General features: G+C 40.3%; 3 protein-coding genes across 3 annotated transcripts in view; 2 read left to right on the forward strand and 1 right to left on the reverse strand.

The window, feature by feature from the left end:
* Window positions 1-12,766, reverse strand: part of LOC134745105 (uncharacterized) — a 49,493-nt gene that overhangs the window by 14,578 nt on the left and 22,149 nt on the right. The window lies entirely within an intron of this gene.
* LOC134745568 (uncharacterized) lies at window positions 3,390-4,315 on the forward strand. The gene is made up of 2 exons (XM_063679643.1): window positions 3,390-3,753; window positions 4,008-4,315. The coding sequence occupies exons 1-2, from the start codon at window positions 3,636-3,638 to the stop codon at window positions 4,313-4,315; spliced, it is 426 nt and encodes a 141-aa protein (XP_063535713.1). The 5' UTR covers window positions 3,390-3,635.
* Window positions 4,312-6,685, forward strand: LOC134745570 (uncharacterized). Its single transcript, XM_063679645.1, has 2 exons — window positions 4,312-4,952; window positions 6,526-6,685. The coding sequence occupies exon 1, from the start codon at window positions 4,312-4,314 to the stop codon at window positions 4,945-4,947; it is 636 nt and encodes a 211-aa protein (XP_063535715.1). The 3' UTR covers window positions 4,948-4,952; window positions 6,526-6,685.

The following is a 12,766-nucleotide window of genomic DNA, read 5'->3' on the forward strand; positions in this document are numbered from 1 at the left end:
GGGGAAAAATGTATTTTTTCTTATTGCTACTTTCATATACCTCTTCTTAAAAAATTCGGTAATGGGGTATTTGTAAAAAACGAACCTAAGTGCCAAAAACTGACTTTCCATTTTGAGTCGCGTCCAGTCAACAAGTTTCAAATACTATGATAATAATTGTCATAGGTGTTATCTTAACATGAAGTTTTTTTATTTTATTTATTTATTTATTTAAGAAACAAACAGTCTTTTATAGTTATACATAACACTGGAAATTTTCTTAAAGCTAAACTTACAGTTCCCTTAATGAAAATATTTTAACATCATGTTTCATAAAGTTTCTACAGAGTAAAACAGAGCTATTTATGCAAACAAGAACAAAAACAATAATAGCAATAATGAAAATAAAATGCAAGAGTATCAGGGTGTTAACAATTAATTTGTATATAAACTGAATAAGTACAAAAAAGGTTTTGTTATTCTTATTACTTATTAACGTTCAATACTGAGATTTTTTTCCTAATAGGGCTAAACTAATGATTTGGGTTATTACACTGCATAAATAAGTGTTCTAAATGTATAATAACACCACGGATTTAGATTTTAATAAACCGGATGGAGTACACGGGCCAAAAAGTGTGTCCACATGAGAAGTCAAAGTGGGCGGTTGCATCTCTTTCTAATTAGGGTGACCATAAGTCATATGTATGTGGGATATTAGGATAAGTTGGAATGTATAGTTTGGCCAAGATCTTTTTTCATTTATGCATAGGAAGTCAGAGAGAATGGATATAGTTTTTTTCTCCTCTGTAAAACGCTTCACAAAACCTTACTTAATTTAGTCGTTATAAAAGCTGTTACTGATGACAGACAGACTGACAGACGGACAGCGGAGTCTTAGTGATAGGGTCCCGTTTTTACCCTTTGGGTACGGAACCCTAAAAATGGTCACGTTTTTTTCATTTGTAGTCTGCCTCTTTCGCACTCATGGTATGTTCATATACGTAATGGCTTCTCTTTTGCACACTTCAGCTATTCTTTAAGCGTCATCGCAGTTAATTGCACCATTTTTTTTTAATTTGCCGCCTTTGTGTACTGATGGAAATGTGTGTTCAACCTATATAGAATATTATGTATAAATGTGTCTGTAATATTTAAGGATTTTGGATTTAAATTTTGGCAATTATATAGCTCTCATTACGTGCACAAATAAATCATTTATCTATCTATCTATGAACCAAATAATTAAACATGCCGAAATAAAGATATACTTATTTAGGTAAACTTATTTTTACATTAAGTAAGTACGTAGGTAATAAGAACTCTGTAAGGCCGATTCACATCGTGCCGACATCATAGTCACCCTAATGAGTTTGACAATGTTTTTTTGTATTTTTATCGTAAACTTTAATAGTTGAGGCTTACCTGTGAAAAGATATACCACAATCAACAAAACTTTCACTTCTGCAACCTTTCACACAACATCTTTTACCCATTTTATACTTTATTTCGCAAATAAATCTTGAGCGCCGCCATTCATGTATTTTGAAAATTTCTTTATCAAGTTGGGGATACCAATTAATATTCAAAGTTACTACAATGTCTACCATATTAAAATTAATGTATTTTTTGTGTTGTGCACATGCTTGGTTAAATCAGTTAATAATATTGACATTATAACTATTTACAAATTACGTAAAAGATATCAGAACCGCACTCTGAATATAGCACTTAAATAATATAAGAAGGTATTTAATTTTAGTAGTTATTGATATAAATACTACCAAAATGGTATTTTTTTAACATTGGCAACATGTACTGTTTGAGCGTTATATGTATTGTTTCAAGTTTTTATTGATACCTCAAACAGCTCGGTTTAGATAAAAAAAAAAAAAGAAAACAAAATGGCTATTCTCAATAAAATCTCCATGTTTGCACGTTGAACCAGTTTTGTATCATTTTTTGAATCCAATAAATTGTGCCGGCCCACGAGGTCGGACATGGTCCTTCGAACCGGATTTTAATAAAATCAGTGAAAGTTCACCAAGATCACAATGGAAGTCGACTCTTTCATAAAGTTACAACAAAATACAGAAGAGAAGATAGACAAGGCCGCTTCTAACCTCAAAAAATCGCCCAAGGCGCGGATCACCAGTACATATTTAGAAACGAGGTTAGAACTGTTAGATGGCTACTGGAAATCGTTCGAGAACAACCATCAAGCTATTTTGTTACAATCCGAAGATCTCAACATTACTTATTTCACAAGTGAGAGTTATGACAGAGTAGAAGAAAAATACATCGAATATAAATGTCAATTAAAAGAGGCCTTGGACAAAATCAAACCCCAATCAAACTTGCCGACAATGTTAACACCCACAGTTCACTCACACAATAATCCGCAAAATGAATCCAATGTATCCAGTGCAGTGAAACTACCAAGAATTATTATCCCAGTGTTTTCCGGCAAGTATGCAGAGTGGCCTACTTTTCATGACTTATTCGAATCTGTGATCAATAACAACCAAAGTTTAGCACCTGTGCAAAAGCTCCATTATTTGAAAGGTCATCTGACAGGTGAGGCAGAGCAATTAATACGACACACACCCATAACTGATGCAAATTATGAACAATGTTGGACCTTATTAAAGAAAAGGTACAGCAACACTCGCTACATCTCATCATGCATACTCAACCGATTAACAAGTCAAAAGACCTTATCCGCAGCATCTTCTTATGGAATCAAACAAATATTAGATACAACAAATGAATGTTTAAGTGCTCTCACCAACATGAATATTGACATTTCAACCTGGGATCTCATTATTATCCACCTGATCATACAGAAGCTTGACCAGGAATCCCGGAAACTATGGGAACACAAGATCAGTGAGAATGCAGACACACTACCAACCTTTAGTGAATTTTCAACGTTCCTGGAATCCAGATTCAGAGCATTAGAGTTCCTAGAGCCAAGTAACAAGAGAGAAATAAAACCAAAAGAAACAGATCGACCTAAAGTGTTCAGCGTTACTACATCAGCACCATCAGTGTCCTGTCCATGCTGTGCAGAGGCTCACTTGTTGTATCAATGTAAGCGGTTTAGCCAGGACTCCGTACAACAACGGCGGGACTTTGTCAAAAATAAGGCGTTGTGCTTCAATTGCTTCGGAGTAAAGCATTCTGCAACACAGTGTAAGCGAGATACATCATGTAGGCGCTGCGGCCGTCGTCACCACTCCCTGTTGCATCTGGACAGCGAGCATCCACCTTCAGCGCAGCCAAGCCGAGTCAGTGAAGGGGAAAAGATCCACAGCAAACAGCGTGAAGGCAGCCATGAGAAGTCAGAGCAGAAGGAACCTGTACCTAGCAATATTGTGGCTCATGCGGCTGAAGGTTCTAGTATGCCCAATTATATTTCGTTCGTTTCATTCTTCAGATATTACATTTACCAGGTAGTCCTTTAAACCTACAGGCGACTTTTGCACTATATTAAGAGACAGTCAATTGACTATTGAACTGATTTTTAGTTCATTCATTCATTTCCCTACCCTTCCCGTTCGTTCCACCCTCATAGTTGCTCATTCTTTTTTCGTGCACGGCGACGAGCGCACGCGCCCTTTAGCTTCTCGGCTACGACATTATTACCTACAGAAATGTCGAAGCGCACAGCTAAAGACAAGTTAAAATATTACCGTGAAAAAATTAAACGTCTTGAAGATCATAAAAGACGATACCGGATAATTTATGATTCGTCTTCATCGGAAGATGAAGGTAAGTTGTTTGTTTTATTATTTGGTGTTGAGAAGTGATTAAAATGAGCCGACATAGGGATTGACTGCGAGTCTCTAACTATGATCATATAACCATCGGGGTTGACTGCGAGTCTCCAACGATGTTAACAAGCAGAACAATGCGCGCAGTCTTCAGTAGATGCGCGTTACTCTGCGACACAAATATTTTCTCAACCTACCCCCAAGAGAAAATATTTTTCATAAAATGTAATAATCACTTCTCTTTTGTTTTAGAGGTTGTAATGGAACAAAATGTAGATGGTTCCATACCGGCTCATGATCCTATTATACAGGAACCACAACCAAACATCGATCCCGTAATACCGGAACATAATAGTGATGTGCCGATGCCGGACCATAATAACGGGGTTCCTGTACCTGAAAATCAGGCAGAATTGCCCATGTCGTCAGCTCAATCCGAGCTCGACCCGGATATGCTGCTGGCTCTCGGGGAATCGACCGAGGATACCCCCGAGTATGCCGAAAAAATCCACGATAATTTATCCAAACTTTGGTTACCGTTACTCAAAAAAAAGGTATGACCAATGAAGCCAAAGATAAAATCCAAAAAGGCTATTTGGTTCCCGACAACTGTCGATTGTTACAAGCACCAAAATTAAACGTGGAGATTTCAGCAGCCGTACCCGATATGGTCCGGAACCGAGACAAAAATCTGGCTGCAACGCAGCAACAACTCGGCCACGGGATCGCTGCCGTCAACAGGGCCATGGATATTCTAATTAAATGTGTCGATACCAACGGAATCGAAGCTATGAAACACCTCAGCAACGGCTGCCGTATTCTGTATGACCTCCATGCGTCATCTACTCAGAGCCGCATAAAACTCATCACACCTAGTCTCGATAAGACGTTCTTGCAAGTTATTCAAGACACAGAACGTGATGACACCCTATTTGGTAATAAATTGTCCGAAAACATTAAGGCAGCGAAGACCATTGAAAAACAAGGTCTCCAACTCAAGAAAACGTCCCCTAAGAAACCTGCGCCGGCACAGCCGTCGACAAGTCGAGCTTCGTACTCGGGAAACTGGTCAGCGCCCCCTCGTTATGCTTCGAACAGGGGGGGGCGGAGAGGTGCTCGCAGGCAGACGAATTACACCAGGCGGACGTTTCCAGCTCCACAACCGGCCAAGACACGTGCCCAGGCACCGTAACGCAGGTACATGCCGGCCGATCATTTTTATTACTGTTGGCTAAAACGACATGGTTTTAGATTGGGTCAGATATGGCTATTTAACTCGGAGGTAAAACAAATATTTGTTCTATCAAACACGCTTGAACAAAGTGAAATAGCTGATATGAAATTAGCTATACAAAAACTGTTAGATTTAGGAGCCATATCTGAGTGCCCTAAAGTCAAAAACCAATACATATCTATAAGGTTTTTCTTACCCTAAAACCTAACCGAGGAAAGCGTTTTATCCTAAATTTAAAAGGCGGCCTCAAAACTCATTCCTAAAAATGGTTTTTTAGCCACAATAGATTCGACAAAACCATATCTGCTTATATCTATAAACATTAATGAAAAAAGTGTTATCTAATTTGAGATCTCGAGGTCTCAAATCTGTCATTTATTTGGACAACATTCTGTGCATAGGAAATACCTTTCAAGAATGTCTTATATAATGTTAAAGAAACCTTAAAGCTATTGCAATGTTTAGGATATGTTATAAATTACGATAAGGGTTCCTTACATCCAGAACACACTTGTAAATTTTTAGGGTTTAACTTTCACACCCACAATTTTACCATGGCCTTACCTAAACGATAAGGATAAACGAAATAAAATCGCACAATTGGTTCGTAAATTTCTAGGTCTGTCTAAATGTACCATCTCGAATGGTAGTGTTCAAAACTCATCGGAGTTTTAGTGTCAGCCTGTTCCGCTGTAAAATACGGTTGGGTTTATACAAAAACCTTAAAAAGGCTAAAATATTTCGAGTTATTAGAAAATAACGATAATTTTGACGCCAAAATGAAACCCTCTAGTTCCATATTAGATGTTTATACATCAAATAATTACATGAGATATCCCAGTTTTCAACTCGAAATTTACAGTGACACACCCAACTCAGGTTGGAGTGCCGTTTGAAAAAAAAAAAAAAAAAATAGTAAGGTTAACGGCACGTGGAAATCTTCGGAACGGGATTCTCATATCAATTATTTGGAATTGCTGGCGGTTTACCTTGGATTAAAGAGCTTTGAATTTTGTTGCGAGTTGATAGCACGACCGCCATAAGTTATATGAACCGCATGGGGGCATACAGTTTCCACACCTAAACGATGTGTCTTGTACATTTTGGCAATGGTGCGACAAGCGAAATATATTAATCTTCGCATCATATTATATAAATACAAAAGAAAAGATTGCGGATCTAGTCTAGCAAAATAGTTAACCCTGATACCGAATGGGAACTGTCAGACAAAGCGTCTGAATCTATAGTACAACGTTTTGGTAAACCAACAATAGATTTATTCGCTTCTCGTTTCAATGCCAATTGCAAAAATTTCGTTTCATGGAAACCCGACCCAGATGCGATAGCGGTTGACGCATTTACGATTAACGGGGGTGAAAAATATTTTCATGACTTTCCCCCTTTTTTCGTTAATCTTAAAATGCCTTAGAAAGATCTTAGACGATCAACCAAATAGAATCATAGTGTTTCCTTATTGGCCATTTCGGAGATAATGTTTCGCAATCCGAATAAAAACTTGCTGCATTCCCATTACAGGGACTGCCATCCCCTACACAAGGGGCTTACCCTGGGGGTCGCGAAGCTCTGCAACAGTCCTTCAGTCGAAGAGGCTCTCCGCCAGAGGCTATAACACTGATGTTGGCATCACTCTCCGACAAAACAATACAACAATACGAAGTTACATATTAGCTCTGGTGGCAATTTTGCACCGTTAATTCTATTGAAATTTTAAATCCCCCAAAATCGTCAATATTTTTATTTTTTAACAGAACAATTTAACAAAAATTGTGCATACGGCACACTGAATAGTCACCGTTCAGCCTTATCTTTGTTATTGGGAGACAATGTCGGTTCGGACGATTGCGTAAAACGCCTACTCAAAGGTGCGTACAAACAAAGATCGAACGGCCCCAAGTATAACCATACATGAGACCCTCGGGTCGTTTTAAATCGTGTCTCTCACTGGTATCCCAATACAAGTATAAGCCTGGAAAAACTGTCGAAAAAATTAGTGACATTAATGGCCATATGCACAGCGCATAGGGTTCAAACATTAGTGCTTATAAAAATCGAAAATATTGTTATTTCCACAAACGGTGTCAAAATTGGAATTACTGACATAATTAAAACATCAGCTGCCGGAAGAAAACAACCCGTTCTCTTCCTTCCATATTTTAAAGACAATGTGTCTATATGCCCTGCTACAACTTTTAGAGATTATATTTTAGTAACAAAAAATAAGAGAGTTGATAGTATAGGAAATTTGTTATTGACATACAAACCTCCACATAGACCTGCAACTTCTCAGACCATCAGCAGATGGATTAAAAATGTTTTGTCGAAAAGTGGCATTGACATTACAGTGTACCGCGCACACCGCACAGTGCGCGCCACGCCGGCGCCAGCGTCGACACTATCACTATCCGCCGCACCGCAGGCTGGACCGCGGCGTCTACGTCGTTCGCGCGGTTCTATAATAGGCCACTATCGGATGAAGGACTCTTTGCGAGATCTGTTTGCTTGTCGAGTACGAGTGACAATCCTTAGATAAGATTATCGATCATAACTAGTTGATTTATTAATATGAATAAATGTTAATATCTGATCTGACTGACTGACCACTGAGGTCACGTCAAAGGTGAAAATAAATATATGATTTTGTGTTTACATATATCTATAGTTTCATTCCGCCTAAGCAAAACTTTAAGACTCTAAACATCTACCTGGTAAATGTAATATCTGAAGAATGAAACGAACGAAATATAATAGATGATCAAACGAACTTCTCGAGCGAAGTTCGATCACTATTATATGAGTCGTTTCATTCGAAGATATAATAACCCTCCCACCCTAATATGACCCCAAATTTTAAAAGTTTTGCGTTTTCTCTAAAGATAATGAGCAACTATGAGGGTGGAACGAACGGGAAGGGTAGGGAAATGAATGAATGAACTAAAAATCAGTTCAATAGTCAATTGACTGTCTCTTAATATAGTGCAAAAGTCGCCTGTAGGTTTAAAGGACTACCTGGTAAATGTAATATCTTCGAATGAAACGACTCATATAATAGTGATCGAACTTCGCTCGAGAAGTTCGTTTGATCATCTATAGTGAGGTAATGTTAACTACGGCATTAGTTAAGGTAGAAAATAAGGGAATATGTCATACACTTAGGGCATTTCTTGACCAGGGTGCACAATTATCATTTGTGACTGAGCGTACTGTACAATTACTCAAGTTACACAAGATACCTGCAAATGGTAGGGTTGATCCTTCAGGACTGGGCGGGGAGAAAATCCCATTGCCAAAACCAATTAAACACAAGGTTCAATTCAAAATACAATCCACTTGTAGCTCTTTTAGTTGTGTCGTTCAGGCATATGTGGTAAGTCAGGCAACTAATTCCATTCCTTCACAGAAAGTTGAGATTCGTGATTGGCCAGAGTTGAGGGAGTTAAAGATGGCAGATCCAGGATATGACACTCCAGGCCATGTAGACATGTTGCTGGGTGCTGAGGTGTATGGACAGACCCTGACAGATGGTATTGTACGGAATCCGACGTCCACCCTGACAGCACAAAACACCGCGTTGGGCTGGATCCTGTCAGGGAAAACACAAGTGAGTAACCATTCTAATAGCTTTATAACTGCACATATTCTGGATAGCTCCATTAATGACACTCTCCGTAAATTCTGGGAAATTGAAACTGATCAGCCTCGCACCTTGTTGTCTAAGGAGGACCAAGCGTGTGAGGAGCATTATGCATCCACTACAACTAGGGACAGTACCGGTCGCTATGTTGTTAGTCTTCCGTTCCGTGATGAGGATCCATTATGTCAATATGGGGATTCACGGAAAGTGGCTTTAAGGAGATTTCTCTCATTGGAGAAAAAGATGAATAGCAATCCACTCCTAAAGCAGGAATATACCAAAGTGATTAATGAATATTTATCACTAAATCACATGGAACTTATCCAAGACCAGCGGGAAACTGTGAAACCGGGTTGTGTGTACATGCCTTACCATGCCGTGATTCGCAGTGACAAATCCACAACCAAGTTTCGCATGGTTTTCGACTGCTCTTCTAAGGGTGTCAACGGCAGGTCTTTAAATGATGATCTCATGGTTGGTCCACGACTACAACCTGAACTGCGTCATATCATCATGAAATGGCGTATTTATCCAATTTGCTTTATAGCGGATATTATAAAAATGTACAGGCAGGTTAAAGTCGTGGACAAACACACTGATTTCCAACGCCTGCTATGGCGTGAGAGTTCTGATGACATTGTAAAGGATTACAGGATGTTACGTGTAACTTTCGGGGTCTCATCAGCTCCTTATCTTGCAGTCAAAAGTTTACAGCAAGTAGCTAAAGATGATGGTAAAGATTATCCATTGGCTGCAGAAAGGGTGCTGACAGATTTCTATATGGATGATTTCATGAGTGGGTGTGAGACTGAGGATGAAGCTATACAAATCTATTCGGAAATGGTCAGTTTGCTAAGTAAAGCTGGGTTTGAATTACAAAAATGGGCAAGCAATAGCCAAGAATTGATGGAAACAATTTATCCACACCCGGTTACTAGCTCTGATAAAGTCATAAAACTAGATGACATGATCAAAATCCTGGGCTTGTCGTGGAATCATCAGACCGACTCATTTCACTACAAGGTTAACTTACCTTCACAGCCAACCCCCGTCACCAAACGAAACATCTTGTCTGACATATCACGTCTCTTTGATCCACTGGGATGGATTTCTCCAGTCATAATCCGAGCCAAGATATACATGCAAAAACTGTGGGTTTCAGGTCACTCGTGGGACCAGGAAGTAACTTCCGACTTGCTGACGGAGTGGAACGAGTTCCGGGAGCAGCTGCCGGCTCTCAACAGCTTCATCGTGCGAAGATGGGTCGGTATCAGGCAAGACGCGAGTGATATCCAGCTACATGGCTACTGTGACGCCTCCAACGACGCTTACGCAGCAGTCGTATACCTTCGGGTGGTGGATCATGAAGGTAATGTCTCCGTTAATTTAGTCGCAGCCCGAACAAAGGTCAGTCCAATCCGTCAAATCTCCATACCCCGTCTTGAACTTTCCGGGGCAGTACTATTATCCAAACTGCTGGCAGAAGTATCCACTATCCTATCCGTTCCAGTCAGTCGCTGTAGGGCGTGGACAGACTCAACTATAGTCCTAGCATGGCTTCAAGGCGAGCCAAACCGATGGACAACGTTTGTTGCCAATCGCGTCACTGAGATTCTATCCATACTAAACAATGATCAGTGGGCGCATGTAGAATCCACCAGTAACCCTGCAGACTGTGCAAGTCGAGGTATGTCACCCTCCGACTTCATCCAATTCGAGTTGTGGGTCCAGGGCCCAGCATGGCTACAAGACCCTAACTACCAGCATCCAACATCCAAGCCAGTATCCACTGAGCTGGAAGCCAAGCCCATGAAAGTACTCGTATGTACAGTTTTATCCCCTGATCAGCCACCCGAAGAGTTGAGTGTTTGGACTAAATACTCATCTTTAACAAAGACGGTAAGAGTAGTAGCTTACTGTCTCAGATTTTGTAAAAAACTGAAAGGAGAATCGTTTCCGTCCTATCTGACCGCAAGAGAGCTCGATAATGCCTTAAAGGTAGGTATCAAAGCAAGTCAATTCTCCGCATTCCCTAGGGAGTTAACTAACTTGAATAATTCTCATCCAATCCCTCGGAGAAGCATTATTTTATCATTGTGTCCCTTCATGGACGAGGATGGCATTATGAGAACTCGAGGTAGGATTGAGCATAGCGATCATTCTTATAATGTTAAGCATCCTATAATAATGCCTCATGACCATCACTTATCGAAGCTGATTGTGAGTGACGCTCACACAAGGACTCTCCACGGTGGTCCCCAACTTACTCTAAATTATGTGAGATCCAAGTTTTTAATTGTTAATGCCAAAAGCTTAATTAGGCATATTTTAAGTAAATGTGTGAGATGCATTAAGTACAAAGCCACCAAAACTCAACCCTTCATGGCTGATTTACCCAGTACCAGGGTTACTGTTGCTCGGGCGTTCCACCGCACAGGGTGCGACTATGCAGGCCCTATAAATATCAGAATATCCAAAGGTAGAGGTTGTAAAAGCTATAAAGGTTACATAGCACTGTTTGTATGTATGGTAACTCGTTGTATCCACCTGGAGGCAGTAAGTTCACTTACCACTGAAGGGTTTTTAGCAGCTTACAGACGGATGATTGATGTTATCTCAGTTTAGTAATTCTTTTTGTCTTATCTTAGTTTAGTTACTTTAGTACCTAAACCTTGTTCTGTATGTACTTCTATATATTTCTGTATGATGTGATGTCATGGCGGGCGGTAAGAAGAACATACTGTTCTTGGCGGGCGGGATGTTTGAGCGTTATATGTATTGTTTCAAGTTTTTATTGATACCTCAAACAGCTCGGTTTAGATTAAAAAAAAAAAGAAAACAAAATGGCTATTCTCAATAAAATCTCCATGTTTGCACGTTGAACCAGTTTTGTATCATTTTTTGAATCCAATAAATTGTGCCGGCCCACGAGGTCGGACATGTACGAGTGGGACACCGCGACCCACTTTTGCTATCTCATGTGGACCGTTTTCTCTAGTCTGGTACGAACACCTTTCTGGCTCGGTGATAAGGTTCAATTTAGTATGGCAAAAAAAGTGACAGCTCGCTCCTGTTTAGGGTATAACTTCATGAATAACACTCACTGCTTGATTTGATTTTGAACTGACGACCTAATTGTTCCTCGGACCCTATATGAAACCCAGAAAAATCTTAACACCGCGTTGTAGAAAATACATGTTGGGAACAAAGTGCCATCTTTTGACTTATTTGGTAATTAATTTTATTTAACAACAAATCGCAAAATTGTGACTTTACATGAAAAATAATACATAACCGTTATTCAAAATAATTTTACAAATATTTTAGTGTTGGATAACAATCCAAGGTAACTAAGGGACTATGCCTAAAATTTAATCCGTAATAACGATGCGTACGATAGATGGATTACGTACGCACGGGACACTTGCTACCGCAGTTATGACTGCGGGCTTGGCCAATTTATTATTTTATGACATTTAGTTTTATGAACTTGAACGACTAACTGCAGCTTATATCTAGCTGTAGCCGGAGTCTTCACCCGGAGCTCCCAAGCGTGTCATTCAAGTAATTTAAAGCGAAGCCGAAGGCCGAGCTGCGGGAGTATAGTGCCCACTGTGCCCAGCATTCTACCTAGTTAACTGTTTTGATAAGCGAAGCGTCGATGCTTCCGAAGGTCGAGTTCCGCGTACGGCCGAAAACCCGTAGTGTCACCTAAAAGCGCAATACCGGGGAACAACAACTAAACAACCATACGAACCACAAAAGCATCAAGCAAAACTAGTAGTATCACTACAGCTGCAGTTACCCGCGCATCTTCTGGTTGATGGCGGAGGCGAGCGTGGTGAGCACGATGTCGGCGCCCTCGATGATGCGGCGCTCGGCGCGGCTCGTTGTCCTATCTAACTATACTATCACTACAGCTACAGTTACCCGCGCATCTTCTGGTTGATGGCGGAGGCGAGCGTGGTGAGCACGATGTCGGCGCCCTCGATGATGCGGCGCTCGGCGCGGCTCGTTGTCCTATCTAACTATACTATCACTACAGCTACAGTTACCCGCGCATCTTCTGGTTGATGGCGGAGGCGAGCGTGGTGAGCACGATGTCGGCGCCCTCGATGATGCGGC

Source organism: Cydia strobilella, chromosome 11 (genome assembly GCF_947568885.1).
Source record: "Cydia strobilella chromosome 11, ilCydStro3.1, whole genome shotgun sequence".
Lineage (NCBI taxonomy): Eukaryota > Metazoa > Arthropoda > Insecta > Lepidoptera > Tortricidae > Cydia > Cydia strobilella.